At 50.5% G+C, this 26,959-nt stretch overlaps 3 protein-coding genes across 12 annotated transcripts in view; 2 read left to right on the top strand and 1 right to left on the bottom strand.

Moving 5' to 3' along the window:
• The window catches only part of P2ry12 (purinergic receptor P2Y12), a 40,539-nt gene extending 32,729 nt beyond the window's left edge, over positions 1-7,810 (top strand). For all 4 annotated transcript variants that reach the window (XM_047563908.1, XM_047563909.1, XM_047563910.1 and 1 more), the window contains 2 exons: positions 4,112-4,275; positions 5,851-7,810. In XM_047563908.1, the coding sequence (XP_047419864.1) occupies positions 5,863-6,891 (1,029 nt within the window). In that variant the 5' untranslated portion in view covers positions 4,112-4,275; positions 5,851-5,862 and the 3' untranslated portion in view covers positions 6,892-7,810. The remainder of the gene's footprint in view (positions 1-4,111; positions 4,276-5,850) is intronic.
• Positions 1-26,959, bottom strand: part of Med12l (mediator complex subunit 12L) — a 257,146-nt gene that overhangs the window by 68,693 nt on the left and 161,494 nt on the right. The gene's annotated exons all lie outside the window — the stretch shown is intronic.
• P2ry13 (purinergic receptor P2Y13) lies at positions 15,563-19,110 on the top strand. 2 transcript variants are annotated; one of them, XR_007110180.1, is made up of 4 exons: positions 15,563-15,823; positions 16,042-17,917; positions 18,078-18,142; positions 19,049-19,110. XR_007110180.1 is itself a non-coding variant. In XM_047563904.1 (2 exons), exons 1-2 carry the CDS (start codon positions 15,690-15,692, stop codon positions 17,189-17,191), a joined length of 1,284 nt encoding a protein of 427 aa, XP_047419860.1. In that variant the 5' UTR covers positions 15,563-15,689; the 3' UTR covers positions 17,192-18,070. The 2 variants fall into 2 exon arrangements, 1 of the variants encoding a protein (XP_047419860.1); XM_047563904.1 differs by lacking the exons at positions 18,078-18,142; positions 19,049-19,110 and having other exon boundaries at positions 16,042-18,070.

The raw sequence follows: 26,959 nt of genomic DNA, 5'->3' as shown, positions 1-26,959 counted from the left end.
GCTTCGACTCCTTCTTATGTTCTCCTTAATGAACACCAAGTTGGCATTTACTACTTAGTGAGTATGTCCAATACAAAGCACAGGCCTAACAAAAGCATAGCTAAAGGAACTGAGCAAGGGCGAAGGTAGGAACAAAAAAATAGCTTTGTAGGAAACTCTACCTGAAAGTTAAGTATAGACATAACCGCAGGCAAGAAGTGAGAGAAAAACAAAGTCCAAGCAAGAGTGCTGGCAGGCAGGGGCACCTGTCACTGCAGCAGCGGGGAGGCTGAGGCAGGAGGACTGCGAGACGGAGGTCAGCCTGGGCAACCCAGCAAGAATGTGTCTCATAGAAAACAACAGTGGACCAGGGCCTGGGAATGTCATTCAGTGGTAAAGCAGCTCTGGGCTCAATCCCCAGGACAAAAGAAGTAAGGAAAGAGAGTCTGAGTGGGAAAACAAAGCAGCAAATCAAAGAGGAACACGAAGGGTGTGGGGAAGGGCCAGGCCTGGCCCGAGGACTGAATGTGCATCTCATGGGAGTTCAAGACAGAACCGCTTGAAAAGTTGCTAAGGAAACTGAAGAAGAGGCCAGGGGACATCATAAGGGCAGGGAGGATGGCACGTGTGCCAGGAAGGTGGGGGTGGAAGCGTGCCGCAGGTGCGTCGACCTGGGTTTGACATCGGCGCCAATCAGGGGGAGTCGGGCCAGGCAGTGTGGCTGGTCCAGCAGGGCGCAGGACATCCTCCTTCCCTTCAGGGCCGGGGGCTGGCGAGGCCTCGGAGCCAGTGCGGCGCCCCAACGGCCAGGCTCTCAGAGCCAGGCAGTGGACATGGGAAACTGGATGTGGACAGTGCTACAGTGCTGGGGAGGGGACTCTGGCCTCCGGTGAAAACCCCGGGAGCCCCGGAGAGGCTTCTCCAGTGCCGCAGCAGCAGAAGGCTGGAACGGGGGAGAAGAAGCGCCAGGAGGAAACCCTGGAGCCTGGAGAAGCGACCCAGGTGATGAGGAGGCGAGGGCAGCAGCGCAGAGGCGGGGTTCAGGCCGCCAGCAGCGGCAGACGCTCCTTCCACAGCTTCCTAAAACCTGGGAGTCTCCGCAAGGACATCCAGGAGGGACAGCAGGCAGCTTGTGAGGAGGCAGGAGGCAGGAGACAGGGCAGGCAGGGCCCCTTCCTAGGCGCCCGAGAGTGAACCGAGAAACGCAGGAAGGGCTGCCGGATCCACCATCTCGCCACCTGCCGGGCTCCGGAGCGGCCCATGAAGCCCCTCGAGGGGAGACAGGCTGGCTTCCTCGACTGATGCTGGCGGGGAATCCCGACTGCGGTTAGCGTCCCAGCCCTGAAGGGGCGCAGCCCTGGACACCAAGCTGCTGTCCTTCAAGGGCGTGAAGATCTGTGTGTACCAAATGTTGTACAAATAGACAACACATGAGTCTTCGCACAGCAAAGGAGAAGAAAGCCAACCTACGAAGGGGCCGACTACTTCCCAAGGCACCAATGGGTTCCAGTCCCGCAAGCCGGCATTTAAACATCAGCGGCACAGTTGCCGGGAACACAAAGGACCTGAGGTCACCACCACAGCTGGCTCTGTGACTATCCCTGGAGAAACAGTGAGTGCACAGGAAGAGAATCACTGGAGAGGCCACAGAGGACAGGGCCTTTCTCAGGCCCGGCCGCCCCTGCTGCGGGACTGGACAGGCTTGGCCCTGCAAGCCGAGTGCCGACACTGGACTCTGACCCGGCCCTCTGCTCCCCAGCTCCAACCTCACTCACAGGGACCAGGCTGAGCAAGAAACTAGGTGCCTCGGGGACCCAGGGAGGCGGGTGCACTGCAGGATCAGAATGCATGTCGTCCACCTAAGGCCCCTGGGAGGAGGAAGCAAGTCACCTGAATTCCTCTAAAGTCATTAGAGATGCGACTAAAAGGGGAGGTGACGGGGGGGGGGCTCATGAGAGCTGAATGTTTAATAATCCAAGGATGTAAGGATCACTAAAGTCCTAAAGAGAAACGAACAACAGTCCCACTTTGAATGCGCTTCCTTTATGCCGACCACTTAGGAAGCAGAGGGCGGGGGGCGGCTGTCCTGCGTCCCGACTTCCCCAAAGTCCTCTCGTTGTTTACGAGTGAACAGTCAAATGGAAACCACGCAGGCCATGGGAGAAGCGGCCCACAGCGCCCGCCACCTCACCTCCACAGAAAGCACTGACAACAGTTCTTAAAAACAATGACTTTTTAAAAATTTTTAGTTTATTAAAACGAAGAGCACTTAAAAGATGCTTTCAACCATTATTTCGTTGGGCTCACTCCCTCAATATATTAAACCATTCTCCCTGGAATAAAATAATTTCAAATAAATGTCATGCCAGCAGTCAGCCCTGGAAGCTGGCAGGAAGCACGGGGGGTGGGCGAGGAGGCGGAGGCGACGCTCGGGAAAGCCGCAGCTGCTTCTCATCAGGAAAGCCCTGAGGGGGCGCCCTTCCGCAGGTCTGACTGGGTCGCATGGGTCTTTGTCCTCCCCCCAGACGAGAGCCCACAACACTCTCGTCCTCGGTGGCCAAGCAAACCCTAAGGCCAGGCACGGCAGACCCTGGGACCAAAGGAAGGAGCATCCCCTTCGCTGAGAACCTCAACGCCCGAGAGTCTTTTGTGTGTCTGACTTACATGTTCATATTCCAGGGAAGAAAGCTAAGCCAGCTACCGCAGAGACACCCTGCTTGAAACGTGTCCGTGAAGATGCTCATCCGTGTCACGGAACCCACAGTTAGAGGCACATGTATCAGAACTGAGGAGCCCAGAGCTGACGGGACGTCTCACTCCAGCGCCACACTCCCAGCCACCGTTGGTTCCACAAGGACCACAGAGTCCTGCCCTTCCAAGGAAGGGCCCCTGTGCTCGTAGAAACTCGCTGAAACAAACACTTTCAGAGGAGCAAAGAGTGAAAACCATCTTCAATGGACGTGGTCAAATAAACCAATTAAACCACCTGACAGTAAAAGTTCTGTCCACTTTCTAAACCATCTCAACCAGAGGAAAAACCTAACTTAGCCTTGTTCCCAGTGGCACAGTGACAAACCATGGGGCTCTGCCCCATGAGACCATGCTCTTTCAACCTGGAGACACCTTCAGGGTCAGGGGGCTTAAATGGGTATTTGACGATCTCCAGTGAGAAAATAATGAAAATATCGTGAGAGGCTTCATAGACACGCGCGGGTGTGTGTGTGTGTGTGTGTGTGTGTGAGAGAGAGAGAGAGAGAGAGAGAGAGAGAAAGAGAGAGAGAGAACGAGAACATGCATGTGTCTCCGTGTGCGCATGGGGATATTTACATAAAGGTAAAAAACAGCAACCAGTTTCTCCTCATTTTCACCCCTTCCATATCTGTTGCCCTACTGGTTTCAAAGTTAAAAACTGTATGCAGTAGGACACAGGGATGCCTTCACACTGTCCTTTCCCCAAAACCCAAAGCTAGGTAAAAAGAAACTTACAAAAACGTTTACATTTGAATTCTATTCAAGAAAAGCAAGAAGGATGCTTTTTCGACTAAGCCTGGAGATACACACAACTGCTTTCCTAATGTAATTACAGACTCTCATCATTTATAATGGGAGGAAACTGTTTTGCCTACAAAGGAGCTAATCAAACACAGATTTAAAGTAATGACATTATTAACCAGAGGAAAAAACCAGGGCGAGGCACATACCCCTCCAGCACACATTTTGAGTTAATGTGATTACCTCTTAGCAGGTAACAGATCACCCAGTGTTGGGCACAGTGTTTTCAGGTGAAGAACCAACCGAGAAAGCAAGCCTGCAGCCTTCTCCAGGAGGTAGACTGAAGGCCCAAGTTCAACTTGGATGTATAATTTGCAGTGAAAATAAACCAAAGAACTCCAACTTATTAATCAGCAACCCTGTGGCATGTTCTGACAAGAAGCCAGGAGACTTCAAATGGTTTTTAGAAGATGAATTCTCAGTCACCCTTGCCCCCACATTTTCCAGGAAATAAAAGCAGAAGTCCTAAAAGCAGACAGATGGACATTCAGTGTCTGTTTAGCTTTGGGCTCACAGTGTTCAAGGTAACCTCTGATTTGTGAAGTTCTCTCTTCCTCTCTCTCTCTCCATTTCTCTCCAGAACGCTCTAGACTTCACTGATGAAACCTCTGCAAATTCTCTATCACCAAGATGTCTGGCAACTAAACTAAGACGCCAACAGGAAGACACCAGGAGCCAGTCTGCAAGCCGCGCTGAGCTCCATTCCTGGAGACATCCAAGCCCGCAGCACCGGCCGGGAACCAGGTACGTTGCGTGGAGAGGTGCTGGGCGATGCGTATTCACTCCGTGATGTGTGTGCACGTGTTGCCTAAGTATGTTTTAGAATTGAAAACCTAAAATAACTAACATAACGAAGGTACAAATTAAGAGGAAAAATTAAAAGTCATATTACCAGTGTAAGAGCCAACAGTCACACTCTACACTAAAAAAATCATGCAAAGCATGAGTAGAAAATACAAATGGCTTTACTTATTTTATCTTGACTAAAAAATAATGTTTAGATATGGACGGAGCTAAAATTCTTGGTATCAAGAATACTTTTTAAGTAACTTACAATCTGTGCAAAAGGAACATTCCCAAAACAGAATTGCTGCTACTGGTAGCAGCCAGGAAGAGCAGGAAGGAGCAGGGACACAGGGTGACAGTGACATCCAATTCATGAAACTGTGGTCACCTGGCTTTGGCTTTTCTTCAAGTGTTAAGTAGGTGGGGAAGGTTTTGAAAATTACAGCCATACTGTGACAACAGGATTCTTATTTTATACAAAGGATGGGGGAGGGGAGAAAGAACCTGTTAGTATTTGGAGGAATTTGTGCTACTTTCATTTATTATGTTGAATATTTTACGTGGAAGTTTTGTTTTTGATTTAGATTATCTGTGTTTTCAACAGGACCATGTCAGGTTACCAGGAACACTATTTTATTAGAATCAGTTCTATTTGTCTTTGGTGAAACAGATTGCAAACTTCATCTTGAGTTTTGAGACTGAGATGAGAGGCAGCATGTTCAAGTCAGTGGTCAGACTTTCTCCACAGCAGCCTGTGGGGCACCAACGTGAAACCAGACAACCGGCTGCGTTTGTTCTTAGCTACCATTACACTCAAGGACCCAGACGGCAGGTCCTGGCTGTTCTGGGAGTGCCGTGGACGGCCACTGAAGGGCTGCTTCCTTCTTCTGTTCTTTAATTTCCCTGTTTTAAAATTTAAGCTGAATGATATTCAAGAAATGTACCAAAAACTTTAAACATACTAAGATGAAATGATACACATGGGTTGAGAACACTTGCAGCTAGATAATGTGCCTCCATGAGGGCAATTTTTTAACGGACGGCTGAGCAACACAGGGTGGGAATATCTTCCAGTGTACAGGAAAATGCCGTGGCTTTTTTTTTTTGGTCTCAGACTCAGTATTTTACTTATTTAATAAGTTTCCCAGGAGTGAATTCAGTTGCATTTCTTTCTGCTCATTAAAATCCTAATGGGCAGAGACCACTCACGTCTCCGTGGAGCCTTTTGATGGCCCCAGAGTGAAGGAAGTCAGAACAGGCTGGTGCAGGGAAGGTGACAGCGAGCACAAGCCCCAAGGCAGGAGGCAGGGATGCTCCAATGCAGGTGGCCGAGAAAGGCCAGGCCAGCCACAGACCACAAGTGCGGAGCACCCCCACTGCCAGTGAGCGGCGGCGGCGGAGAAGCAGCCTGAGGCTCTGCTTCCTGTGGCCCTGACAGCCTCCATAAAAACCAGAGAGCTCATTTTTTAGGGAAGGCCAGGGGATAACAGCAAAACCTGGGACTAAAACGAGCCTCCCCTGTCCCCTCTGCAGGTGGCAGAGGAAATGCTAGCCGGGGACAACCTCACCTCTGTCCCGGGCAACGGCAGCCTGTGCGCCCGGGACCACAAGATCACCCAGGTCCTCTTCCCGCTGCTCTACACCGTCCTGTTTTTCGCTGGACTCATCACCAACAGCCTGGCCATGAGGATTTTCTTTCAAATCCGCAGTAAATCCAACTTCATTATTTTTCTTAAGAACACCGTCATTTCCGATCTCCTCATGATTCTGACTTTTCCATTCAAAATCCTCAGTGATGCCAAGCTGGGCCCCGGGCCCCTGAGGACCTTCGTGTGCCAGGTCACCTCTGTCGTCTTCTACTTCACCATGTACATCAGCATCTCCTTCCTGGGCCTGATAACTATTGACCGCTACCAGAAGACCACCAGGCCCTTCAAGACGTCCGGCCGCCACAGCCTGCTGGGGGCCAAGGTTCTCTCTGTGGTCATCTGGGCCTTCATGTTCTTACTGTCCCTGCCCAACATGATCCTCACCAACAGAAGGCCGAGGGACAAGAACGTCAAGAAGTGCTCTTTCCTCAAATCAGAGTTTGGCCTGGTCTGGCATGAGATCGTCAATTACATCTGCCAAGTCATCTTCTGGATCAACTTCCTAATTGTCATCGTATGCTACACGCTCATCACAAAAGAGCTCTACAGGTCCTACGTCAGGACCAGGGGCGCAGGCAAGGCGCCCAGGAAGAAGGCGAATGCCAGGGTCTTCATCGTCATCGCCGTCTTCCTCCTGTGCTTCGTGCCCTTCCACTTCGCCCGGATCCCCTACACCCTGAGCCAGACCCGGGAGGTCTTCGACTGCGCTGCTGAGAACACCCTGTTCTACGTGAAGGAGAGCACCCTGTGGCTCACCTCCTTGAACGCCTGTCTGGATCCCTTCATCTACTTCTTCCTCTGCAAGTCCTTCAGGAATTCCTTGATAAGTATGCTCAAGTGCCCCACTTCTGCACAGTGTCCATCCCGAGGAGACAGGAAGAAAGCAGAGGGTGCTGGTGACCCAAGCCAAGAGACTCCAATGTAAGAGAGTCACCCAGGGGGCCGCCTCAGCCCACCAGGGTCCAGAACTCCTCCACGGAACGCACCAGCCAACCACAACCCTGACTAGGAAGTGGCGGAGCAGTCGGTAGTCCCGACTCCTGGAAACAGTGGCGGAGACTAAGGAGCCAGCTTTGCCCACTCTCCCAGCGTGGATGCCTGCTTTGAAGCTGGACAGTGCAACCGAGCTTCCTGGTGCCACGCTGCAGGCGGAGCAGAAGACATGATCTGCAAAACAACTACTGGATAACAACTACCGCGGGTGCCAAATGCATTGCTGATCTCGACTGTGTGATTCATGACCCATGAAAAGGAATGACCAATCTGATACAATCCCCTGACCAAAAATGATACCCGTTAAGATAAGAGTACATCCTAGTCCCCTACCCAAACCCAGACCTCCTGTGATCCTTGGAAAATCTTCAGTAGGTACACAAATATAATAACCACTGGCTTAATATTACCAAAATCCATACAGATTTAAATGAATTGAAATGGTATTTAATGGAACTGAATTGTTTGAAATGTTTGTTAGGACAATAGAGACTTAAGGTAAACCATTCCAATAAAGAACAGTTATATCTAATAAAATCATTAAAGAAAGGACAGTTACTTTTACAATATTATAATACTAAAAAAATTATACTAGTATTTCCTTAACACTAAAGAAGAAAGTTTTCTAATATTTTGACAACTTCGATGAATACAATAACATCAACACTTAACCTTTATTAACTAGCTTCTAGAAATACTTGCTACTTGGGTTAATAAACATTTTCCCTTAGTAAGAAAAATGAACTAAATATGATTACAAAGTTGTATTGCTTAACTACTAAGTGAAAGTGACTGAACTTTTTGGGATTAACCTGTTTGCATTTGTGTGTATAATATAAAAATTCATATTAACCTTATCTCCTTGTTGGAATTTCATTGTTCAAAGTTCCTAGATACCATGGCTCCCCCACCCCAATATGAGACATCAAACACCTCACAAACCGTGTTTTATCACGTGATGGCCGCCAAGCGTCTCTGGGAGGACCTGCCATCTCAGCAAGCTCGCAGGTCGTGCCCACATAGTCTGATTGCACAAGCCACGCTGCATTGGGCTGTGTTCTGGGGCGGTGCTGGACACTGAACCCAGGAGTACTTAACCACTGAGCTCTAACAGTCCTGTTCATACGTGGCAGGGTCTTGCTACATTGCTGAGGGCCATGCAAACTTGCTGAGGCTGGCCTCGAACTTTCAGTCCTACTGCCTCAGTCTCCTGAGTTGCTGGAATTACAGATGTGTGCCACTGTGCCTCGCCATACTAGGTATTTATGAATACATTTTCATGTTTAATTGACACACTAATGGTACACATTTATGGGGGATGATGTGACATTTTACTGAATATATACAATGAGTAATGATCAGATGAAGATCACATTTGATAAAGTAAGCAAAGTACGTAACACATGGAGTCCACATCACTTGCCTTCACCATGTATCACCCCAGAGATAATTCTCAAAGATGGCACAGTGCCAACACGTGAGTCACAACATCAGAGAAAAGTAAGATGGTAAAAAGCTTGCTGAACTTCAGTGTCATTCAAACCCACCTCGACGTATGCTGGACTACACTGCAGCGCAAAGCTGATCTCATTTAGCTCCTGAGTGGCGTCTGTTCTCCAGCAGCCACATTATCCTTGTGTGGCACTGCTCCCAGTAAGCACTGGATGTCAGCAGAGATGCAGAGATGTGGGCCAGAATTACACATGAGCCATGTCCTGCTGGGCACCGAGCAGCGGTCAGTTCTGCCGTGCAAGTTCCCTTTCATCAGACGCCCAATTACCACGCTCTGTGAGGTATTTACACACAATACCAGGAGATACAGCCAGCAGGTGTGAGCTGGCAGAGCATCTAGAGACTGCCTACGGTTAGCAAACCTTATTTTGCCTACGAGACAAAGGAAGGACACTGGCCCAGCTCATCCACGCGGGACTGAGAGTGGTTAAGACTGAGTCCTTGTGGTGCCGTGGAGCATGCTGGGAGAGGACGGTCTGGACAGGCGACCTGACCAATCCTTCCTGCAGCACATCCTTCACTGAGATGACGCTGCTCTACAGGAGACAGGAAAAAATAGAAATGGCGACCAGGATTATGGTATTTTTATAAAAAGAGCTATAAAGATTTGGAAACATCTATTTCACAGGTATGAATGTGTATGTATATGTCACATGAAAATTCAGGTTAGACTCAGCATCACACGTTGTTGACATCCCTCTACTCAGTCAGTGGACACCGTGTACTCCTGTGTCACCATGAACCCATCCAAGAGAGTCTGAGGGATCAGAAGCTGTCCATAGAACGTGTCGGTGTCCATAGAACATGACACTGTCCATAGAACATGTCGCTGTCCGTAGAACATGACACTGTCCATAGAACATGTCGCTGTCCATAGAACATGACGCTGTCCGTAGAACATGACACTGTCCATAGAACATGACGCTGTCCATAGAACATGACACTGTCCGTAGAACATGACACTGTCCGTAGAACATGACGCTGTCCGTAGAACATGACGCTGTCCATAGAACATGATGCTGTCCATAGAACATGTCGCTGTCCATAGAACATGACACTGTCCATAGAACATGTCGCTGTCCGTAGAACATGACACTGTCCTAGAACATGTCACTGTCCGTAGAACATGACACTGTCCATAGAACATGACACTGTCCTAGAACATGTCGCTGTCCATAGAACATGACGCTGTCTGTAGAACATGACACTGTCCATAGAACATGTCGCTGTCCGTAGAACATGATACTGTCCTAGAACATGTCGCTGTCCGTAGAACATGACACTGTCCGTAGAACATGACACTGTCCATAGAACATGTCGCTGTCCGTAGACCATGACACTGTCCGTAGAACATGTCGCTGTCCGTAGAACACGACACTGTCCATAAAACATGACGCTGTCCATAGAACATGACGCTGTCCATAGAACATGATACTGTCCTAGAACATGTCGCTGTCCATAGAACATGACGCTGTCTGTAGAACATGACACTGTCCGTAGAACATGACACTGTCCGTAGAACATGACACTATCCATAGAACATGTCACTGTCCATAGAACATGACACTGTCCATAGAACATGACACTGTCCGTAGAACATGACACTGTCCATAGAACATGTCACTGTCCATAGAACATGACACTGTCCATAGAACATGACACTGTCCGTAGAACATGACGCTGTCCGTAGAACATGACGCTGTCCGTAGAACATGACGCTGTCCGTAGAACATGACGCTGTCCATAGAACATGTCGCTGTCCGTAGAACATGACGCTGTCCGTAGAACATGACACTGTCCATAGAACATGACGCTGTCCATAGAACATGACACTGTCCGTAGAACATGACACTGTCCGTAGAACATGACGCTGTCCGTAGAACATGACGCTGTCCATAGAACATGATGCTGTCCATAGAACATGTCGCTGTCCATAGAACATGACACTGTCCATAGAACATGTCGCTGTCCGTAGAACATGACACTGTCCTAGAACATGTCGCTGTCCGTAGAACATGACACTGTCCATAGAACATGACACTGTCCATAGAACATGTCGCTGTCCGTAGAACATGACACTATCCGTAGAACATGACACTGTCCATAGAACATGTCGCTGTCTGTAGAACATGATACTGTCCTAGAACATGTCGCTGTCCGTAGAACATGACACTGTCCGTAGAACATGACACTGTCCATAGAACATGTCGCTGTCCGTAGACCATGACACTGTCCGTAGAACATGTCGCTGTCCGTAGAACACGACACTGTCCATAAAACATGACGCTGTCCATAGAACATGACGCTGTCCATAGAACATGATACTGTCCTAGAACATGTCGCTGTCCATAGAACATGACGCTGTCCGTAGAACATGACACTGTCCGTAGAACATGACACTGTCCGTAGAACATGACACTATCCATAGAACATGTCACTGTCCATAGAACATGACACTGTCCATAGAACATGACACTGTCCGTAGAACATGACACTGTCCATAGAACATGTCACTGTCCATAGAACATGACACTGTCCATAGAACATGACACTGTCCGTAGAACATGACGCTGTCCGTAGAACATGACGCTGTCCGTAGAACATGACACTGTCCATAGAACATGTCGCTGTCCGTAGAACATGACACTGTCCATAGAACATGTCGCTGTCCGTAGAACATGACGCTGTCCGTAGAACATGACACTGTCCGTAGAACATGACACTGTCCGTAGAACATGTCACTGTCCATAGAACATGACACTGTCCATAGAACATGTCGCTGTCTCCAGCTCTAGAAAGTTTGATGGATGCAAGAAATTCCATGTTTCATAAAAACTTCTGTTTTTTAAAAAATGACATCAAATTTGTAAGCACAGGTGCAGAAGTGAGAGGTGCAGAAGAGACGGGCAGAGTCCTCCCTTGGCTGCTGGTGACGAGCAGCCGCTCCGGTGGCTTCCCACAGGACATCTGCACCAGGAGTCGGGGCCACGGCCCCACCCAGCCCAGCCCACCACTGGTGCTTCCGCACAGCCTAGACCTAAATGTGCTGGGTGCGATGGGCTCTGCCATAACCTAGGCCAGCCTCACAAGTGACTGAGGCCCTAAGCAACTTAGTGAGAAATCTCAAAAGAAAAAAGGCTGGGGATGTGGCTCAGTGGCTAAGCTAAGCAAGCCTGGGATCAATCCCCGGCCCCAGAGAGAGGGAGAAGGAGAGGGACAGAGCAGATCCCTGGCCCAGTACTTTAAGAGGAGGAAGAAACGCGCATAAACAGAACACTCTCTTCACACAGGCAGGTGTTCCTGGGCCTTGTGCTGCTGAGAGCTGGTCAGCTGGGGGCAGTGCAGGCAGGGCAGTGCCAGCTGGAACTCACGATCCACTCACTGCCAGTCAAGAGGTCCTGAGGACAAGCCAGCCTTCAAAAGTGGGAACAGGGTACAAGAAGGACTTTCCAGGAGAAAGAGAAACAGCAGCAGAAGAGGAAACGGCGCACTTCCCCCCGCACACCGCAGCTCTGACGCTGTGAGCATGTGCAGCGGAGGGCTGCAGAGCCCACCCTTGATGGGCAGGCACGGGGAGAGACGCACAAGGACACAGGCGGGCCTGGTGGCACTGGGGAGGGGAACCAGGGCCCCACACATGCTGGGCCAGCACTCCAACACAGGCCACGTCCCAGTCGTCCTTACGCTGAGGCAGGTGTCACCACGTTGCCCAGACTCGCCTTGAATTTGCCATCCTCCTGCCTCGGCCTCCCACGCAGCTGGCATCACCGTACGTGCCACTGTGCCTGGCTTACAGCATTGTTTCTAATTAATAAAACCCAGAAATTTATTATCAAAATATCATGATAAATGTGTACATTCTTTAAAAAAATCATATCAGCCTACATGCACTAATATGAAATGAAACAAAAATTCATTGTGTGAATAACTATGTGTAAATATGTAAATTATATATATATATTTTTGTGCGTGTGTGTGTGTGTGTGTGCATGTAAGGAAGATTAAATTTCACCTTTGCTACATCCCCACGTGTATCTGACTTTTCAAACACATGCTTCCTTTAGTCAGAGCGCGTGTCTAGAATGTCCCAAGGTTCACGTGTTGAAGGCTTGCTCCCAGCTGTGGGCTACGGGAGACACTGGAAACGCTCCAGGTGCCTTTAGAGGGCACGTGCCCCAGGAGCCTTCCAATCCCGGGTCCCTCTCGCCCTCCTCGCTGACCCTCTGCTTCCCAGCACCAGGAGACCAGCTCTGCTCCACCATCACTCCCCGCCATGCCCGCCTTGGCAGGAGCCTAAAGTGAGGAGCCCAACACACTGTGAGCCAGAATAGATCTGTTTTTCTTCAACTGGATCTCTCTGGAATTTTGTCACAGTGATGAAAACCTAACACACCTTTCATAATAAAAAAACAAATACTATTTTAAATACTATTTTAAATAATATTTTGAATGTTTTGCTTGTTTCTAGTTACGGGCAGAGATTTTCTAGTGTTGACTTATAAAAACAGATCATCATATTGACCATTTAAGTATGTAACTTATTTTAGCCCACTGTCACTTTTGGCTGGTCTAGTAAGGAATTTTTAAGATAATGTCACATGATCTGAGGAAGCACCTTGGTGTACTTTGACGGGAATTAAAGGTCTCTTCTAGGAATGAACTTCCCACTTCAGCTTTCATCCAGAATGAAAGCAAACACTTCCCCTGCTCGTCACAGTCATTCATATGGCCCTGGCTGCCACACCACAGGGATCCTTGGACTGTCCATTTTGATCCACTGCAAACGTACCAGGAAGACTAGGGATGGAAAACAGCAGTCCACTGCATTTGGCAGGCCGGATTCTGGGACCTCTCCCCACATCCTCTTTGACCCCCCATCATCCGCTTTGAGCCAAGGCAGGTTCCCAGGGCTCACTGGAGCCAGACCCGGCCGGCGGGGGATTCCCGGCCCAGCGTCCGGAACACTGCTTAACTTCTGCACCTCCCATTTCTCACCCTCAAGATGGACCCAGTCTCCGAGACTGTTATCAGGATTAAATAAGGCAACGGTGTGACGGACACAGCACAGCTAGCATGCATCTGTGGGCTTTAACTACATGTCCTTAGAACCCAACAGACTTCACGTCTCAGTTTACTCCCATTGGACAGGCTCCTGGTTTCTGGTGCTTTCACTGTATCTTCCTTGATTCCTCCCCATCTTTTGTGAGCTGCCCCCGTAGGTATCACAACTTGATTTAATTAAAAAAAAAAAAAAAAAACCTTACAGGATACCTACCACACAATAGGTACTTTTCTAAGCTCATGATAAATGTCCTCTTAAGAACTCTATAAAGCAGATACTGTTTTTATTTCCACTGTAAAGAGAAGGCAACGTTTACAGATGGAGTAAACAGGCTGCCCCAGGTTACAGGAATTCTAGGACCTAGAAGCGCAGGGGAGCCCCAGGCCCTGTGGCCCGAGAAGGGGCCCTTGCTGCTCTGCCTAGCCGCTTCCACGTCCCTCGAGGGCAAAGCCCTCCTCAAGCAGGGAGTTGTGGAAGATCCTAATCATTCACTGCAGTGCACACCTTGAAACGCTCACGTTAAAGCAACGTGCTTCCATCCCTGTGGAGAGGGCACCATTAATCATCAGTTCCTCTTTTGCAAGTTTCTTACACTTTGGCATTTCAAAATTTGGCCAAAACGTGATTTCCAGTTTTCACATTATAAAATTCTCTGGTACAGAATTTCCCTTGTTTAAAGTTAAACCATTTCAAATCTTCATCTAAATAATGGATTTGGAACGGTAAGGAAATTTGCAGTTAATTACATAGGTTAAAGTCTTCTACTAACAGCTCTTATCCTCTGCTGAAGCAAAGAAAAAGACACAAGATTAGGTGCAGGGGCACACGTTTGGAATCCGAGCAGCTCAGGAGGCTGAGGCAGGAGGATCATGAGTTCAAAGCTAGCCTCAGCAACTCAGCCAGGCCCCAAGCAACTCAGCAAGATCCTGTCTGAAAATTTAAAAAATATAAAGGACTTGGGATGTGGCTCAGTGGGATCAACTCCTTGTACCAAAAAAAAAAAAAAAAAAAAGAGAGAGAAAGAGAGAGAGAGAGACATGTTTAAACTGTGCCCCACTACACCTGTGAAATCTTGAATCTTTATTACAAGAGATCAATAAGTTCAAGTGCAACAGGGCACTTTTCCAGACCATCCATCCACTGGGAAGGGCCAACCCGAATGGTTAGACATTGCAGTGCCACAGTTAGAAATGTTCAGGGACATGAAGTCGTCATTCTCAGAATCCCAAGCCAAGTCATCCAACAGAGTCTGATCAGACCAATGCCACAGTCTAGTCCAACTCTATGCTGACACTTGTGGCAAGAAATATGAAATGAAACTCTCCGTAAAGAATCCCACAACCCCAGAGCCCCGACTTCCGCTTTACTGTTGCCTGTCTGGCAACTACAGCATCCTGGACAACTGGCCTCTCTACGCTCCAACGCAGGCCAGGAACAAGCTAGAGATGGGGCCCAAGCCTGGCTCCTGGGGTCCCCAGGCCCCTGCAATGAGCACAGTGTGAGTGCAGGAGACGCCACACACACACTGTGTGCTTCCCCTGCAGCCTGCCAGGCGGGCGCCACGGCAGGCAGGGCCGCTCTTGGGTGCTTCCACGTGCGGCACAGTGCTAGGCCCTCAGTTCCTCCTCTCAGCAGCACTGGGGGGCAGACCACTTTCAAACTCCTTACACACATGAAGAGCTGCCAAATCACGCACCTATGATCTAAAACCAAGTAACTGGGAGGTATGGGATTCTGACCCCACAAGTCTCCTGCTAAGACTCAGTTCCCCTACCTCTTAGGAACTCTGTTCTTGCTGAGCCTCTAGGACCAAAAGACGGATGTAAGTAAATGCCTGTGGGCATACAGAGGCCATGCTCCTGAACAAATTCCTAACCCCATCAGTGAGGATGCAGAAGATGGCTTTGTCATACGAGCCAAGTCTCACTTCTGCTTGGTCGCACTGGGGTTATTTTCTCCCTCTTATCACACAACAGAGGCAAAGTCCATGGAGCACTTCCGCAGACCAGGTAAGCCTGAGCCCAGCGAGGAGGAGAAAACGCGGATGACTGCAACTGAAGCTACTGATTCCGCGCACGGCGATCAGCCTAAGACCTCTGAACCGAAAGGGTGTGTGAGCAGGGCGAGGGGAACGTGAGAGGTTACGGCCGACCGCAATGCAGAAGCAAGCCGCGAGTGGAATGGGGAAGGAAGCTGGTATAAGAAAGCAGAACGCTGCTTCCCAGCACTTCAGGCTGAGCCAGGGCCACTGCAGGCAGAGGACACGGAGCGGAGCATCGCCCAGAACAAGGTGAATCTCAACCCTTCCCAGGAAGGGGTGGGTAGGGGCGGGACACGCAGAGGAGGCTGCGTAGGGCTGCCCGGTGTGCTCGTGCCCTCTGAGGGGGTTTTGTTTCCCTGCCGCATTCAGAGAGGCACTGGTGGGTAAGGTGGCGCCTGTCACTTGGATCTCACAGAGAGGAAGTAGCGGTATTACTAAAGTGCCTGAAATGTATTATGTGCCTTAAGGATTCTGGCGGGAAGGACCGCGCCCTCCGCACAGGTGTGGGCAAGCGCAGGACAGAGCGGGTCGGGCGTGGGGCCAGTGAGCTTCCTCCTCGAAGGCGCCATGAGGGCCTTGTTCTCCTTTGTCTGTGTGCAGCCCACGCTGGAGTCCACCAACGCCACCTGGACCCAGGGCTCCAACGGCTCGGAGCCATGCCCCCGGGACGCACGCAGCACACATCTGGTGCTCCCCGCCCTCTACACAGGGGTCTTCCTGGCGGGTGCCCTGCTGAACTTGCTGGCCCTCTGGGTGTTCCTCCACGTCCCCAGCTCCTCCACCTTCATCGTCTACCTCAAGAACACCCTGGTGGCCAACCTGATAATGACACTCACACTTCCTTTCAAGATCCTCTCGGACGCGCGCCTCGCGCCCTGGCAGCTGCAGGCGTTCGTGTGCCGCGTCTCCTCCGTGGTCTTTTACGAGGCCATGTACGTGGGCATCACGCTGCTGGGCCTCATAGCCTTTGACAGGTTCCTCAAGATCGTCAGACCTTTCGGGAAATCCTTTGTCAAAAAACCTGCTTTTGCAAAAACGGTCTCGGTCTCCATCTGGCTCCTTTTCTTCTTCATCTCCCTGCCAAACATGATCCTCAACGACAAGGAGGCAACGCCAGTCTCTGTGAAAAAGTGTGCGTCCCTAAAGAGTCCCCTGGGGCTGCGATGGCATCGGCTGGTGAACTACGTGTGCCAGGCTATTTTCTGGACTGTGTTTGTCATGATGCTTCTGTTTTATGTGGTGATTGCCAAAAAAGTGTACGACTCTTATAAAAAGGTCAGAAGTAGGGACGGCAGGCACAAGCAGCGGCCAGGGGGGAAGGTGTTCGTGGTCCTGGCTGTCTTCTTCCTCTGCTTTGCTCCCTTTCACTTCATCCGGGTTCCCTACACTCACAGCCAAACCGGCAGCAAGATGGCCTGTGCACTGGAGAGCCACCTCTTCATTGCTAAAGAAGCCACCCTCTTTTTGGCAGCAACTAACATTTGTATGACTCCCTTGATATACATATTCTTATGCAAAAGATTCACAGAAAGGCTGCCCTGCCCGTGGGGGAGAAGGGCCCCCGCATCCAACCAGGAGCAGCAGAGCAGCCAGACTGACCACATGACCCTGGGTTGACCACAGCCACGGGCTGGCTGCCACTGGGCCATGAGACTTTGGAAATCAAATTTAAGCAATAAAAGAAAGAGACAGGAATAAATGCTTCCTTGCATTTTATTAACCTTGGGGGTACAAAAGAGACCATGTGGATTTTAACTCCACATAGATTCACTCATAAGCAGAATGAGCCACATGAGAGGATGAAACAGAACGCAAAGGGCCACCAGAGGTCACCCTCTCAGGGAGGTCCCAAGCACCATGGAAAAGATGGGGGAAATGCACACCCCGAAGCCCCCCTCCCAACGCCATCTCACACTCACTCACTCACACAGTCCAAACGACCCCACTGCCTTTACAGCTCCCAGATCAACCCTCGCTGACGGAAGTAACAAAACCCGCTTGCGAAGCGCACTGGTGGAGGCTGAAGCCGGGGTCGAAAGGGGTGCCGGACACGAGGGGTCTGAGTCCCTAGGAGTGGAGAGACCGAGGTCCGGGAGGAGGGTCTTCTCCAGGCAGTTACTACGAGCCTGCTGTGCATCCCAGCAGCACGCGGCAGAGCCAGGGCAGGACCACGGCACGCAGCAGCCACTCCCGCCCACGGCTCCGCAGCGCCGGCTCTCCCGCTGGGCGTGCAGCTCCGGGTCCTCAGGCAGGTCTCCTCACTAACGAGCTGCGACTCTTGACTGCATGGTGGTGAGGATTCCCAAAAGGCAAGCGTGACATGCACGTGCTCTTCTGGTCCAGGTGAGGGACGTGACTGCTGACCCAGCCAGTGACACCCACACTGGGGACATTTCCCAGGCTACTTATCTTTATTTCCCTTCATATATTTTCTTGAATTCCGTTGTGGGTCAAAAGAAAAGTGTGGTTTCTGGGATTGTTGATGCTACTTTGTATCTTCTAGAGAAAACAGACAGAGGAGGAGCTCTCACTCTAGATGCCCCAGTGACCCGACAGCAGCATCCCCAGGTGAGGCCCAGCTGGCCTCCCGCCATGGCCTCAGGCCCCGGCCTTCCTACCTTCCTGGAGCCTCTGCTCCCACCCCTTGACCTTCACAGTCCTCTGTCCACAGAACGTGCCTCACTTCCTCCCCGTGCACAGGCAAGCCCCGACTCACCTAGGAAAGTCCCATCCACCTGCAAAAGCCCAGGTGGCCATCACCTACTGCAGGACTCTCGCAGCCAGCTCCATGCCACCTGGGCCCAGCTGCCCTCCATCTGGGTGCTGTCCCAGCTCCACTTGTCACCTGCTTGGCAACCGCACCAAAGATGTCCCTATGCTTTGACTAGCCTGAGTGTGTTGTTGAGGACAGAGATGGTCCCGTCCTACACTTAGCGCATGATGAAGCAAATCAAATGATGATGGTCACGTCCTAGAGCAGAAGAAGTCAGTGAGTTCTCACCATGTTAACACTCCATGATGTCACTTCCTGAAACGAAGGCTCCAATCTCTCATTGCTGCCCTAAGACTCACTCACACTCACTCACACTCACACACACACACACACGCAGGCCCAGGAGTGCTGGTGTCCTGGGTTGCTCCCCTAAGACTCACTCACACTCACTCACACTCACACACACACACACACGCAGGCCCAGGAGTGCTGGTGTCCTGGAGTCACTAGGGAATGATCCTAGTGAAGCAGGGTCACACAATGGAGAGGGTACGGCTCGGGGCTCAAATCCAGCACATTCATTTTTAAAGCCACTGACAACAGGCCTCCGTCATGCGCTCTTGGTAGCATTTCAGTAAAACCTGCCATGGTAGTATATTACAGTTTTCAAAATTCTCCTTTAGAAAGAAAGTCTCTTGGTGCCTGAGTTTTAATCTCAAATAAAATGAATCCCCATCACTGAAGCCCCGTTACCTCTGCAGGGTGGCTACAGTCACAAGGAGACCCCAACACCAGCATGAATACCATGAAGGCATCTAAGCATCCCTGGTAAACAACTGTCACCTATACTTCTCACAACTGACACTTTCGCTCTCTGAAGTGGGTACAGCCGGTATATACGATATTTTAGAAAAATCTTTCCCAATAGAATTTTAATAGCAAATCTGCTTCTGTAAACACAAATATTTCAATCCATGGTAATAATTTTACAACCAAAAGCAGAGTGCCTAATCTATTCAATAAACTATTCATCAAGAGCTTAGAGAAGAAGTATGTCAGAGCTAGCCTAAAGTGACAGTCACAGAACCAGGAACTTCCCAAGCCAGTTAACACAGGCCTAAGTCCTAGACAGCTGCAGTGGGCGAGGAGACACAGTCACCAGGAACACACGGAGGGACTGGGAAGGAAGCAGCAGCTGAGCTCCGCCACAGCCTGGGAGTGCAGAGCAAATGGAGCACATGTGTCAAAAAGCTAGACCAGCTGTTTTTACTCGATATATCGGGAAGCATCCTCCAATACCCTCCAGGAGTCAAGGGATGGCCCGTGGCCACCACATCTGAAAGACTTTAGAGAAAACAGGCAGATCCCTTTAGGAGTGGGAGGGGAGAGCGGCAGGAGGGCCCACCCTGGGGTCGGAGAAGGTGCGCCTTTCGGAAGTGGGGTTCCCAGCAGCACATTTGAGGTGATCTTAGGAGATCTGTAGGGCACAGCAGCCCAGGCCCAGCAGTGCCTACGCGCTGCGGCTTAGTGAAGGACCCCAGAGGCTCATGCTTGAGAAATGCAAGGTTTAGAGGGGACATATCGGTCCCGAGAGCCCTAACCAATCGGTGTGTTCACCCCCTAATGGGCATGACCAAGCGGTAACTGAGGCAGGTGGGTGTGGCGGGAGGAGGTGGGCACTGGGGTGTGCCTCGGGGGTACCTATTTTGTACCTGGTGAGTGGAGGTTCTGCTTCCTAACCACCATGTGAGCTGCTTCCCTCCACCACACTCTCCTACCCGATGTGGCCCCTCACCTGGAGCCCGAGGAATGGAGCCTGCTGACTAGGCACTGAGACCTCTGACACTCACGCGCCGCCTCCTCTGTGATTGCTCTGGCAGACTTCTGCTCACAGCAGTGAAGAGCTGCCTGAAGACTGCAGCCGAGGAAACCGCGTTTGGCTAACAGCCCTGTGAAGTGCAGAGCTGATGAGTCACGTGACATGCCACAGAACGCACCCTGACATTTTGGATTCCATGTGGACCACACGTGGCTAATAGGAATACAGGACACATGTGTCCACACACAGCCCATGAGTACCAGGGCCAGTGGGAGGGATCTGAAAGCAGATTGATATGCCCACCCAGAGCACCTGGCCCAGCGGGTCTGCGGAGGGCCTGGTGTAAGCTCCAGGTGAGGGTCACTCTGCAGAGGTGACCGCACATCAAGAGCCACTGTGCGCAATGCTCCTTATGGTCACACCCCTGTCAAGGTGACTGACAGCACCACTCTTGCATGACCAAGAGCCGATGGTCCACAGGAGATAAAATCCTTAAAGAGAGCAGGGCAGCGGTAAGGTGGCAGGCAGGGTTGAAGCCCCCACCATGCCTTACCAGGGGCTGGTGCCGTGGGGAGCGGCAGCTGCTGCCACCAAGGACAGCAGGGGTCAACTGGCCACAGCGCAAGGCAGCAGCTGTGTACTGCCACCCGCACACCAGGTGCAGGCAGAGAGCCCACGCCTCCATCTCAGAGGCCAGTGAAGAGCTACTGCTACTTCCATGCTGGAGATAAGAAGTTGGGTGCAGACAGGTCAGGTATCCCCCAAGGGGCCATCTAACCTGCACGCAGCTGGGTTGGGGCACTCATGTGCACCCTGGCTTCTGAGCTCATTTTCCAAACCATGGTATTTATAACCTCAGGAGGAAGCTTCAGGCTCCTATGTGGTATTTCCTGTGCGTTTGATAACTTCCGCAGCCACCCCCAGACTCCCTGACGCCACAAAAACAACAATCCACACGTGGGCTGTGAGCAGCCCAGGCCCTGCTGGCTGCACAGCTCCGACCCAGAGGTGCTCGAGAACCTCCCAGAACCTCCCCCGGAAGCTCACGCTCATTTACTGAGGGCCAGCCATGAGCCGGTCACCATGCTAGACACTTGCAGGGATAAAAGTGAAGCACCAAGTGCACATATAGCACCCCCTCGGTGCACAGCGCCCGTCAGCACCCAAGGCAGACCTGCCAGCCAGGCACAGGCAGGTGGGCTGCGGTCCAGAGTGGCGCTACCCCACAGGCCTCCCTGGCTTATCCCCCATGCTGAGCGGAATTCCGCAGGCTGATGTGACGCCCAGCGGGGAGAAGGCGGGAGGTGGGCCCTGGAAAGAGGAGCGGGAGTTCTAGAGCACACAGCTGCCACGGCCTCGCGAGCAGGGCAGTCCCCACACCCTCTGAGGACTCCAGGGGAAGGGCCCCGGTGGCTCTGTGTGCCTGGGCCAGCCGCTCCCGTCGTTCGCCCAGCACAGGTCAGCGGCGTCTGGAGCGGCGCACTGGTTAGAAATGCAGGCCACAGTGAGTGCAGGGTGCCCGGGAGAAGCGCGGTCGCCTGACCACACCTCAGGGAAAGGGCGCCGGTGCAGGTGGAGAAACGGAGGAGCAGCTCACTGGAGATGAAAATCTGAACCGCGGCTGAAAGAGGAAAGGGCCCTCAACAGGGAGCACAGCTCTGCATCAGGAGGAGGGCCACACAGCAGATGTGGGGTGTCCGGAACCCGAGGCGTGGCAGAGGCAGGACAGGGACCAGGGCTCTGGAGGCTGGCCAGACCCTGGGCCAAGCGAGCAATGTCCCTGAGGCAGGCAGAGAAGGAGGTAAGAGCCTCCGTCAGAGCAGACAGAAGAGGAACAGGGCAGCCGCTGGGGCGGGGGGACAATCCCATGGGCTGGAGAGCAAGAGGGAGTCAAGGGAAAGCGAGAGTCAGCAGGAAGAGGCCCTCTGCGACCCTAAGGCGCAGGACTGGAGGAAGCGCACTTGACCTCCTGTTTTCCCATAGAGGACGGTCAGCTAAGAGCTCCCCGGAGGAAGGACAGCCGCTGTGTTAGCCAGCCTTGCCCAGGGTTCCTGAGGACAGGTCAGCAGGTCCTCCACAAGGTGAGCCGTCCCCTGACCAGTCGTACAGGAACAGCGAAGCAGCAGCGGCGGGGTCAAAGGTGCTGCCACGAGGGGCAGGACCCTGCTCCTCAGAAAGTGGGAGGCCAGCACCCCAGGCCTCCCTGCCTCCTGGTGTCTGACCGGTTTTAATGTGGGGTGTTTGCACATGACTTCACCTAGTGATGTCCACCTTAAGCAGCTTTATCTAATGTGGATCTTTTGCGGGGCGGGGTGCTGGGGATTGAACTCGGGGTCTTGGGCATGAAAGGCAAGCACTCTACCAACCGAGCTGCATCCCCAGCATCTAATGTGGATCTGCATACTTGTGCAGCTTTGTTTTTAGAAAACATTATCTGAATGTATTCAATGTATGTTCTATGAATGTTTTTATCCTCTTAGTCCATTTGACTGTGCGACTGAATTTCGTCAGACCAGGAATGCCTGAACACTCAGGGACCTGCTGAGACCTCCCTGCTGCCCGAGGCTCAGCCGCACTCCCACTGTTTCAGGGTGGAGGGGCCCTCATTACCTCCTCTGCCGAAGAGAAAGCTGCCCACACAGATGTAAAAGTGTCTCGAGGACTGTGTCCTTTATCACTAGAGGGAAACTAGGAACTTCCTAAAGGCAACCAAAGTATCGAGGATGCACCTCAGAGCCTGGGCTGAGGAGAGTTCCGGGTTTCCGGCCATTCTGACTCGCCTCTTCACCTCCCCGGGCCTTCCAACAAGCAAAGCCTGCTGCTGTTCCCTCCTGACGACCCAGCTCCACACACCGCAGCGCCGCCCTGCGCTGGCACCGCAGCCTCCCTAGGCGCACTCCAGCAAGGCAAGTAGGTGGCTTTGCCTGCAGTTTGTCAGCCACTGACCGTGGAAGCTGGGGTCCACACTGGACTCTACCCAGCCCAGCCCAGTCCTGCCGCAAGCCAGCACGGTCTCTAGCAACCTTTCCCCAGTTGGGACCTCAGAGAGAGTACCAAGAGGACAGGAGCCGGACGCAGGTCAGCTCCAGACTTGGTGTCCAGCCTCTCCTTCCCTCTCATCCACCATTTCACATGGAGTTCTCAAGCCAGAAAGGGTGAGCACTTCGTGCGAAGCCAACCTAACAGATGCAAATCATTTCAGGCGACAGATTAAACACAGTAATTCAAACATAGGGACCCAAAGATAGCAATCTCATCACAGGCACATTAAAGGGTTTGCAGTAATTATACACGGCACAGATGCACAGCTCCACAATTAGAATGATGGCGTGCAGAGAAGGACCGGTAAGAACTGGTAGAGATTTCACCACAGCCCTTGCCGTATGCTCAGGTTACAGGGAAAAGGCATGGGATTCGAGAGAAATCCCCTGAAGCTAGGTTTCAATGACACCCCTCTTGTTCCTGTTTGGTAATAATGAGTGACTGTGCTACCAGAGACTTCAAGAGACTTTTCCTTGAAGAAATGGCTACCTCTGAGGTTAGAGGCAGGGCAGTGAGGTTATAACCAAATGCCAGGCACTAGAGCAGACACAGTCTCTGCTCCACACCAATACCAGGAGAAGAAGGGAGGAGGAGGAAGCAGTCGCAGCCACAGAGGACACCAGGAGGCCCAGCAGCCCGGCGACACAGTGCCCACCGTCTCGCACGGGGCGCGAGTGCCAGGAGCCCGGAGCTCCCTCCAAAGACTGAAAGCCTACTGGCCCCTCGGCAATTCCACCCTGGGGCAGTGTGAGGACACCTTCTCTCCTCAGCGCCTGTCTCTTGAAGAATATGTTTTGAAGAGCCGATGAGGTTATGAGGATTCTCACCCAAATATCTAGGATTAAAGGAGAGTTTAATTTTATAGACACTGAAGCCAAGAAAGGTTGAATGAGCCACCCAATATTCCAAAGAAAAATCGAGTTTCATTCTAGGACCTGTCAGGTCATAATCTAAGGCTTATGTCTAAAAACAGGATCACGGACATTCCCTTCTGATGTCAAATTCTAAACCCTGATGTAGATAGGTGGACCTGTCTCAACTGCCTCAGAAACATCGAAGGCTCTCCTTGCTACACATTCCACTGCATGGACCCAGCGAGTGCAGACTGAACCACTCTTCAAGGCCAAGAGGAGCCAAGCACAGTGGCGCACTCCTGTAATCCCAGAGACTCGGGAGGCTGAGGCAGGATCGCAAGTTCTAGGGCAGCCTTAGCAATTTGGAGAGACCCTAAGCAACTTAGTGAGACCCTGCCTCTAAATAAAAAACAGAAAGGGCTGGGATGTAGTTGAGGGGTGTGTGTTGTAGAGCACCCCTGGGTTTAATCCCCAATACTGCTGAAAGGGAAAAAATAAAGTTCAGGAGGATTAATGGAAAAGTAAAAATAAAAAAGCAGAGGAATTCGTCTAAAGAATGATAGTCTAAAAAGCATAAAATCAAATGTGACATGTGATGACTGAAATCTACTTCAAAACAAATGCTAAAAGATAATATTGAAAGTTGTCAAAACTTTTAATGTGCAATATTTCTGAATTCATTATTCCAACATTAATACCTCGACTCATAATACTGTTATGATAAAATAAGAAAGCACACCTCAGTTTTTGGGAAATACATGCTAAACTCAAGTTTGATTCATCTGTTATAATGACTGCACCTAAAACACACTTTCCCATGAAGTGTATGTATACATGTGGGTGGGGATGAGGAATGTGTGAAAACTAGGTGAGATCTGATTGGACCACTCCTTCGCCGGGTGTGTGGGTTTAACAGCTTTAAAAATAATGCCAGGAGGAAATAACCTCACTCTTGGCTGAAAGGAGAAGGAATTCTTTAAAAATGCAAGCATTGCTGTGGCGGAAATACTCCCATACACAAAAAAGAATGTTGCCTTGTATTCAAAATAAATCTGAGGTTCGACTTGCTGAACGACATCACTGAAACAGCCGCCTGCACTCACCAGGACCTCCCAGTGAAGCAGCCAGGCAATCATTACTATAAAATCTCCTGCGGCTTTTATGAAATGTGAGACTTGCTATAAAAATCAGCAGGAAAAAAACTCCCCGGTCCACCTTTCCATGCTGCGAGCCGCTCTTCTCACCAAAGGGCTATGCTTTCTTGGTGACTAAGCGCGCACAACTTCCCTTTTCGAGTGCTGGGCAGGACCAGCTGCAACACGCCCTGGCGGAGGGCTGGCAGAGACACTGGGAGACGGATGCCCAGGCTGCCTCCTGTTAACCTGCTGGTTACCGCACCCAGCCTGCATCGCCAGCCAGAGCCGCTGGACCACCGTGCCCAGGGGGGCTCGCCCAGCTACTGAGGAGGGGAGGCCTGCGGTCCGAGCCCACCCTGGGAAAGGACACGGCCCCACCCTCCCCAGCAGTCACCATACACAGCCAGGCACCTGGACACTCCAGCACCTGGAAGGGTCTGCAGGGTGAGGAGGGCCGGCCCCAACCCTTCCACACTACACCTTTTTTAAAAGACACTGAAATCCAGGTGATATAATCCATTTTCCTTTCAAATTAAAAAAAAAATCAAAATCATCAGTAGCTTTCTAGAAAAGAAAGGCATTTTTCCTTAAAGTTTAAAAGAAAAAAGAAAAACAATCTTCAGTTCACTGACCCAAGTAAGAAAGTCAACCCAGGTATGAAAATTCAAGGCACAGAACAGAACAGAAGGCCTGTATTCTCGTAAGGGACCTTTCAGAGATCCATCTTGGTGAGCTCCCTACTACGCCGTCCCCCCAGGAACTGGGGATGGCAGTCCTAAGAACACACAGACCAGGTCTTCCTTCAGCATGCTTGGAAGGGTTGCAGGGATGTCTCCCTTTGAATTGATGCTTTTAGGACCTGGTCATTGTTCCGCCACTGAGCTTTTGAATTATGAGCGGCAGATCATTCATTATTTATGCACCATGATAAAAAGAAAAAGTTCAACCCAAAGTAAGGTCTGCAGGGCATAAACCCTGCTGCTCAACAGCTTGGACAGGCTGCACATGCTACAGGCAGAATCCAGAGTGGCACAGGCAGCCACAGCCCAAGCGAAGGGTTGCTGGTCACCCCGGAAAGCATTCACAAGATTGAGCCAATTTCCATTCAGAGACCTTTGCTAGGACTACCTACTGATCTGTCACACACATACCCCTCTGTAGACAAAACAGAAAACATTAAAATTGTAGATCTCTGCATTTGTGTGTTTAGGAAAAGGAAACTGAAGGAATATAATTTTGATACCCCGATACTGGAGATTGGATGTATCTGCTTTCTGTACACAGAAGGAAAAAAAAACAGTACACATACATTATTTCCTTAAGTCATAAGTAAACACTGATAAGCATTATAGATGTGCCAGCATCAACGTTTTCACCCGCCATTACCTTTTTAACTGCTGTTCATCTATAATAAATAGTAATAGGTATTGATTCCATTTGGTAAAATTAATTTATTTAAATGTTGCATTCAAATACCAGAACCTGAGTTTTTTTTACTGAGTTTTAAAATTAATTACAAAAATTTTTAATTATATACATTTATCACCGTGATGTGCTTTTAAAAAGAATACAATTATTTTTTTTCATTTTGAAGAATAACATTCATGGGATTCAGTGAACCAGTTTCCTAGCTACCTTTATTTTAAATACTTTGGTTATTTATATTCATAGATGTGTGAACATAAGTCTAAAAATTCCATCAGATTCTAATATGATTACTGGTTTCCAGAAGTTATCAATCGATATTTTAAGTGCATTTGAATTTTACTCTCTAAATAATGTGTATAATAATATTTTAAAGAATTTCTCATGAGATATATT

Source organism: Sciurus carolinensis, chromosome 9 (genome assembly GCF_902686445.1).
Source record: "Sciurus carolinensis chromosome 9, mSciCar1.2, whole genome shotgun sequence".
Taxonomy (NCBI): domain Eukaryota; kingdom Metazoa; phylum Chordata; class Mammalia; order Rodentia; family Sciuridae; genus Sciurus; species Sciurus carolinensis.
This window is presented reverse-complemented; position numbering and strand designations above follow the sequence as displayed.